The sequence below is a fragment of the Alligator sinensis genome, unplaced genomic scaffold (assembly GCF_000455745.1).
Source record: "Alligator sinensis unplaced genomic scaffold, ASM45574v1 scaffold860_1, whole genome shotgun sequence".
Taxonomy (NCBI): Eukaryota; Metazoa; Chordata; order Crocodylia; family Alligatoridae; genus Alligator; species Alligator sinensis.
This window is the reverse complement of record NW_005841923.1, coordinates 2,664,824-2,672,971: the sequence shown is the minus strand read 5'-3', so window position 1 is coordinate 2,672,971 and position 8,148 is coordinate 2,664,824. Positions and strand designations below refer to the sequence as shown.

The 8,148-nt window shown below is 45.5% G+C and overlaps 1 protein-coding gene across 9 annotated transcripts in view; it reads right to left on the bottom strand.

Annotated features, from left to right (window-relative positions):
• Nucleotides 1–4,670, bottom strand: part of LOC102387833 (aspartyl/asparaginyl beta-hydroxylase-like) — an 86,515-nt gene extending 81,845 nt beyond the window's left edge. For 6 of the 9 annotated variants that reach the window (XM_025198498.1, XM_025198497.1, XM_025198501.1 and 3 more), the window contains exon 1: nucleotides 4,422–4,670. In XM_025198498.1, coding sequence (XP_025054283.1) covers nucleotides 4,422–4,437 — 16 coding nt within the window. In that variant the 5' untranslated portion in view covers nucleotides 4,438–4,670. The remainder of the gene's footprint in view (nucleotides 1–4,421) is intronic. The other 3 variants (XM_025198505.1, XM_025198503.1, XM_025198506.1) reach the window with 1 other exon arrangement.
• Between the last annotated feature and the right edge of the window lie 3,478 nt (nucleotides 4,671–8,148).

Below are 8,148 nucleotides of genomic sequence, written 5' to 3'. Positions count from 1 at the left end.
CCCACCCCTCTCCCCTGCACTTGCCCTGCCCCTCCCGTACCCAAGTAGGCCCAACCTGGGGGTGGGGAATGAGCCCGAACCAGGGAAGAAGTCAACCCACTGCAGCAGCGGGGGTGTGGGCTCAGCCTGGCCCGGCCCAGCACAGCCCAGCCCAGCCCAACACGGCAGCTGCAGGAGGGGAGGAGTGAGCCTCCTCTCCCACCCCCACATCTGCCCTGAGCCCACTCTACCCGTCCCCCCAGGCTTGCTGCTCCCCACCTCCGCAGCAGCCCGGCTTCTCCCCACCCTCAGGCCTGGTCCTCCCGCGCATTTGGCCCAGGCCCACTCCTCTCTTTCCCCCACCACTGTGGCGGGGAGGGGGAGAGCAGGCCCAGCCCCCAAGCAGCAGAAGGGAAGGGTGAGCGGGCCCAGATGTGGGGGCAACGGGACTCCATCCCCACCTGCTTCCCCCACCCCCATCATTCTTGATGGGCAATTGGCTAGCGTCAACATAATTATTTAGAGATGAGCAGCAGGTTTTCAACTAGGAAGACAAACATTTTCAGAAAAGAATATTTAAGTCAAACAGTGTAGCACCTTTGAAAAGTTATTTCAACAAATTTTCTTTGAATAATGGCTCAGTGTTTTAGAGGGTCCCAGGAAGCTGAGTCAAAGCAAATAGTTCAGGCCAAATCTTATAGTTTCATAATTTCATAGTAGTTAGGGTCAGGAGGGACCTGAACAGATCATCTAGCCTGACCCCCTGTCACAGGCAGGAATGAATGCTGGGTTCACAAAACCCCAGACAGGTGATCGTCCAACCTCCTCTTGAATTTGCCTGAGGTAGGGGCAAGGACCACTTCCCTGGGAAGTTGGTTCCACATTTTGGCCACCCTAACTGTAAAATATTGCCTTCTGATCTCCAACCTAAACCTATTCTCCATCAGCTTATTACCGTTGTTCCTCGTCACCCCAGGTGGTGCTGGGGAGAAAAGGGCTCTACCAATTTGCTGTTGATCTCCCCTGATGAGCTTGGCTGAGGCTGGACAGGTTCAGGTCCTTCAGTCTCTCCTTCTAGGGCCTGTCCTGTTGCCCTCTCAACAAGCAGGTGGTCCTCCTGTGAACCCTCTCCAGGCTGGCCACATCCCTTTTGAAGTGCGGCACCCAGTACTGGACGCAGTACTCCAACTGCGGCCTGACCAAAGTCGCATAGAGGGGGAGTATCACCTCTCTGGACTGGCTTGAGATGCACCTTTAGATGAATGACAAGGTATGGCTGGCCTTGCTGGCTGCGGTCTGGCATTGGCGGTTCATGTTCATCTTGGAGTCAATAATGACTCCAAGATGATGGAGTCAATATTGATGATGGGGTAAGAGACAGTGTCAAAGGCCTTCTTAAAGTCTAGAAAGACTACATCCATGGCAACACCATCATCCAAGGATTTAGTTACATGGTCATAAAAGGTTGGTCAGGCAGGACCTGCCTTTGATGAACCCATGCTGATTGCCCCTGAGCATGATCTCCCATGCTGGCCCCCCACAGATGTGCTCCTTGATGATTCTCTCCAAGATCTTCCCGAGCACTGAGGTGAGGCTTATAGGCCAATAGTTACTTGGGTCGTCCTTCCTCCCCTTCTTGAAAATAGGGACCACATTAGCCAGTTTCCAATCCCCCGGCACCTGGCCAGATGACCACGAATGCTCATACAGCCAGGGCAAGGGTTCCGCGATGACCTCTGCCAGCTCCCTCAACACCCTTGGGTGGAGGGCATCTGGACCTGAAGATTTTAAAATGTCTAGCCCTTCCAGAAGATCCCTAACTACATCTGCTCTGACTGAAGGCCCGATAGAGCTATCCCCAAGATTGCTGCTCCCTGTCTTCACTGAACTGAAAGTCAAAAATCCTTTATACATTTTCAAATGCATGAGGATTTAAACATCACTAATATATTGTGATGAGACAATGTAATAATGTTTACTTCACATTCTATTATACACAAAAATCAAATTAAATCAATATATGCTTCCTTATTTAATAGCACCCACAATGACAAAAGACAAATAGACATCAATGCTAAATGATCACCAGAAGAGTAAATGTTTTTTGAAAAAACAAGACCAGGCCCAAACCCAGCAATAGCATATGAATCAAGGCAGCCTAACTTGTCTTGTGTATGAGAGAAACTGTACAGGAGGGCTGTCAGACTGCTTGTCATCAGGATCACAACTAGCTAACTTTTTGCTGCATTCATTGCTTAATATGAAGAGAACAGACATGTCAAGAAATGCAACTGGCTCAGCTTAACTGTTCTGATGCAATATACAGGGAAAATGTTTTCTATTTAATATTAGTCATCACAGCATAGATCAAGAACCAAGGACTAGAACAATTCCTTCAAAAGTTTAGCACAACAGCTCTCTTCCAATAAGCTTTAGAGAGAGCACTTCATATCCTGATGCCTGAACACAATACAGTTGACTAATCATGTGGGTGTAAAACTGCAACGAGATGACTAAGAAAGTAATAAAAGATAGGAAAATTGTAAGTAAAGGTACTGTATGACAATATATGTAGCACATTATTGATCAGAGATAAAAAAAAAAAAAAAGGGCTGGTAAAAACAAATACCCTTTTGGAATTTAAGTTTGGAAATTATAAGATTAAATTTAATATAAATTTATATAAAGAGAATGAAAGTTATGGCACATTACAGGGCTGTTCCTGTAATAGCCGCATATGATCCTGAAGGGTTATGATGGGGCCCATAGGCTTCTGCCCAGCCTCCACTCCACTCCAGTTGCTCCTGCTGCAGCAGCCAGGTTGTTTGGGTTCCTCCTCCTTCCTCTGGCTTCTACCTCCTGCCTCTAATCCTGTGGGCATGGGAGCATAGCAGGAGAGGGTTACAATCCCATGATGCGTGTGCGCCAGAGAAGGGGCTAGGCTGTTCACGTTGTGCAGTCATAGCAGGAGAGGGAGCAATGCAGTGAGTGGCACATGCAATTGGGGGGGCGGGGAAGAGGGGGAGTGGGGAGCAGGGCGAGGAGCTGAGATGACTGTGCTGCAAGGAGGGTGGAGGGGTCTGCCCACGTGACATGCAAGGCTGGGAGGGGAGCAGCCAGGCTGCCCACCCATCTGACCACGTGGCATGCAGCCTGTGCAGCTTGCAGTCCCCAGGCCTGAGGCCCATGCGTATGAGGACCCCAGCTTCCTGGCACTTAGACAGCCCTGCCATATTATACACTAAACCACTATACAATATTGCACCTGCATTTTGTTCAGGATTCAACTACTGGATTTATACAATCACGCTATGTTTAATAAGAGAAGGTTAAATAGGGTTTTAGAGCACTCTATAAAAGATCATATCAAAGTAAGATTCCGCATTGAGTAAAAATCTATTTTATGCTCTCGTTTCTATTTTATAGTTCCATATTTTTCCTACCTCACATCATTTAATTGCCTCTGGAGAAAAGACAGCATACTGCAAAGCAACAAAACTGTATGTACAAATAGAATTGTTGCTGTCCCTGTTTTTTAAAGCAATTGAATAGTAATTACCACACTTTCACTTCAGGACAATATTATATTAGTCTCTCAGAATCCGATCATAGTACAAACATCATACATTTTTAAGCTCAGATTCCTAAGCACTCTCTCCTCAGAAAAGTTTTGCTAATAATTTAAATAAATTAGCTCCTGTATATAAGTATTTTTTAAAGCCAGTCTTTACTGATATATTCATCCATAGTTTACAAGAGGTGAAACAGGTGTACATTAAATGCACATGAACAGACAGAGTCAAAGTTAAAAACTAGTAAAATAATAAGAAATATTGACTTTGGGTTTGAACCCTTTCCAGAGAATTAATTCGTATTTCAAGTCTTTTCTCTGTACATTATGCCAGCTATGGAAAAAGGAGGTCAGTTTCCATATCTGGTAAGCCTTTGCTTAACCCATCATATGCCTTTTTGCAAATATACAAAATATCTTGAAATGCATTAAACCTTTTCAATAGTCATTTTTAAATACTATATACATGTCTTATTTCTAAGAATAAAGGACACTGTATGTGAACAAGTCTGTTCATTCACTTCTGTTTTTTATATTCTATAATTTGATATTTTTTTCTTTTAAAAAGACATGTTTAAAGTCAAACACTTACATACAAAATAAAAATACCTCCCATTTAACTGCTGAGTTAAACAAAAGCAAAGCTAACGCCTCGTGTATTCTGCCCTGAAAAATGCTGAAAATTTTCTCTGCCCAGGTCTCATTTAAACAGCAAGAATAAAAGCAGCTTGCGAGTAAAATCAAGACAAGAAACTGTATCCAAAGCACAAACATGCCCCAGTAAACAAATTATTTTAAAGCATAAAAACAAACATAGCCAAAACACAAGTATGCTTTCTTAGCTTCTCTCAAAGAATAGAATTCATTATACCTGTATCTTCAGCCATGACATTAGTATCTTTTATCCATGGACAAAATAAGTATCCGAGTCCAAAATGAATGTCCAAGCTGGTTTTAGGATTGATTTATCCTCACTCTAGCCTTGCAACAGTGGCAAAAAAGTTTTGTAAAGCTAACTCAGCTAGAACCAGAAATTGGACCCGACTGTCTTCTCCAAAGCTATTTTTAGAGCAGCCATCCTCACAAGCCAAACATTTTAAGCACTCATATGGAAATATAGTGCTGACGACAACCAAATATACCCCCTCCTCTTAACATGGCATCCTGGGTAGTTGGTCCTTTCTCCTCCCTTTATTCCCTACATGCCGAACATACCAGGGAAATGAAACAGAACAAATTGAGTTGCAGTATTTTTGTTGCAAGATATGCCTCAATGCCCAAGTTCTAAGGGCATTAAATCTATTGGTATTAACTGAACAAAAGTCTGGACACCAAGCTTGTTCTGTATAGCATCTGTAAAGCTGGCTCTCACCAAAAAAACTTGCCTTTTTTTGGCACATACCCTCAGACTTTTCCTAGTATCCTTCATGGCTAGTTTGTTTGAAAGTTGTTCTTACCTACAACATGGATAAGAACAGTGAAGTAATCAAAAATAAAACCCATCCAACAACACAAACTTTACTTGTATGAAGTCCGAAACGTATCTAGGAGTAAGTTTGTGAGCGCTCCCTAAAAAGAAATTTCAGATCAAATTTTCTCCCGTCAGCTGCATCTTGCCTTCAACTCTAGCATATTTAAATGAGGGCAGGACAATGGCAATCTTTTGCAGGAGCAAGAATATACCTTGATTTCTCAGTCCCAAAATGAAGTATCAGAATAGGCCAGAACAACCACAAACGTGCCTAGCAAAATCCCTCTCCTCTTAATTCTGAAGGCCTAAGTTTCAGCTTCATCATTTTAAAACCAGACAAAGTGATGACCTGTACTCTTTGTGTTCTTATTAAAGGTTAGAAATAGTAGATTTTACAGGGTATTACAGGGCTGACCCTGGGCGACAGCACACTGGACACAGCCTCCTCCCCCACCCAGGAATAACACTGGCAGTGCATAAACCTTGTCCCCACCCACCCCAGGCAGCACACAAGCCCCACCCCAAGCAGTGCTGGTGCTGTGCAGATCCCTGTCACACAGCAGTAGAACAGATGGCCACTGGAGCCTGTGGGCACCATGCCAGCCCCTTGCAGGCCACCAGTTGGACAGCCCTGGTACAAGGTTCCCTCTAAGGTGCGTGTATGTACGGCTGCACACAAAAAAGTCTGGCCGCACACAAACTTTTTTAGGCCGTGCACCCACCGGGATAGGAGCTGGGCTGTGGCGTGGGACACTTACAGAAGGTAAGCTCCTCCCTGAGGTGAGGCAGAGGCGGGAGCCTGGCATGGGTTCCACTGGCTCCAGGGAACTGCTCCGCTCCCCCACTTCACCTCGGGGAGGGAGGAGGCACATGACATGAGGGCCAGGAAGTACAGCAGTTCCCCAGAGCTGGCGTAGCCCACAGTGCAATTCTCTGGAGCTGGCAGAGAATGCGCCAGCCCCCAGCCTCACCTCACCTCAAGGAGGAGCCTGTCCCAAGTGAGGCCCTGCCGGCTCTGGGGAACTGCTTCGCGGGCTCCAGGGAAGTGCTCCACTCCCCAGCCCTAACACCACGTGCCTCCTCGCTCCCCGAGGCGAAGCGGGGGAGCGGAGCAGTGTTCCGGAGCTGGCGGAGCCCGCACCAGGCCCAGCCCCCGCTGCCTGCCCCGGGCGAGGAGCTTACCTTTGGTAAGTGTCCCACGCTGCACTGAAGCGGTGCACTTATGGACCACTACTCCTTAGAGGGAACATTGCCCTGGTATATAAGACTATTTTTCCACTAAAGAAGGAACTCTTAAAGTAAGGCGTGTCTACACTTTAATCCCTCTCACACTTGAGTTACAGAAGGAAAAATACCAGGTAATTGAAACTGCAGACCAGTACAAGCATGCAAACTGGCAAAAGTCTGTAGGTCCAGGTAGGAAAAAGCAGGAAGGGACTTGCGTTACAGCACCTACCTGCCTCATTTTGGATGGCTATGGGATCTATGGCATTTGCCATATTGTTGCTGTGGACAGTGGTGAGAAAAGCTGCTGCACTCCGGTCTGGGCCTATGTGCAGTATTCAAATGACTAAATTATAATATCAGTGCCCTTTTGCACAAGAATGTAAACTCATGACTGAGACCACCTGAAACAAAATTCAGTTAATCTCATCTCTGACTTTGGTATCAAGTACATCCCATGCCCAACTACTCTAAATTGATTATGAATAAAGTTCCCTTTTCAATGTGATTGCCTCTTCCTTGTCATCAGATCCCTCACCAATCTAGGTGTCTGTACCAGAAAATATTTTGGGTTCCACCCTGTTATCACAACAGCCTATACAGTCCCTTACGATTCAAGGCCTAAGGTGCTCAAGTCAAGTAATCAAGTCCTACTGCAATTAAAACAAGTAGTATACCTCTGGTTTAGGGTATTGGGCTCGAGCAATCAAGTCACACTATAGTGAAGCAAATGACAAACCTCCAGAGTGATCAAGGGATTTTGTGCATGTCAGTTTCACCTACAACAACCACAGATGGATCCAAAAGGATAACATTTACTCCACAACCGAAAGACAATGACCTCCACATTGTCAGCTTTGTCTGGACCCTGATCTTCAACCCATCAAGAAAAATATGCTTTGAAGAATGAGTATAAGAGAAGGATGGAGCTGGCAGCAAGGGGTGCTCATCTCAGAAGGGAAACACCACACTGACCCATCATAACCTGTGCCCAGCTGACCACCCTGGGTGACAGATCCACACCTGGTGAGAGGCTGCAAAGATCAGAGCCGCTTCCTTGCCCGTGCTGGTGAGAAAACCACTATTACGGCTAGAAATATACTGAACTTGATTATAGCTTGTTTTGCTTGTAGATTGCAATAGCCTACCTGTCATTTTCCTATATAGCTCGTTGTTTAGTTAATAAAGCCTTTTTGCTTATTATCGACGGAAATGTCTCGTCAGTCTTCCTAAGCACTAAGCACCCCATTGTTAATTGCAACAGAAGCCAGAGAGGCCCACTACCATCCTTTCTTGTACAAACAGGAGGTGGGGGGCATGAAGGAAAATAGTAGCAGGCCCCCACGTCCTTTCCTCATCATCAAAGCCAGGGTATTGCCCTTTAGGGGCCACCAGGAAAAAGGGGTAAGGAGTACATGTACATATGTGTATGCTGAAGGCATAATTTTATCCTTTTGGGGGGAAGGGGTAGTAGGTTAATATCGTACACCAGAAGTTATAGTAAGCAGGAATCTGCTACATTTATCCCAGGAAGCTCTCTGTTTTTTCACCCCCTTTGGGACAAAATTCTTATTCTGTACTAGGAAAATAAGAATCTATAATTCTCCCATATATCTGTGGTGGAAATTTTTAGGACATAGCTCAGGCTTCATTTAATCACCATACACAGAAATAGCACAAAGGAAGAAAACATAGCTCCTCTGCTTTTGATAACTGGGAGCAACAATTCCATAATGAATTCCATATGCAGTGGGTGGGTGCCGTGCATTCTGGATCAGCTGGAGCAGGTACCACATGTAGCATCGTTCCCAGACTCTGCGAGCAGGGCCAGTCCAAGGCATACCATGTGCGGCATGCGAGTCAACTTCAGACCACCTGGAAACACCAAGAGCTGGATGATGGG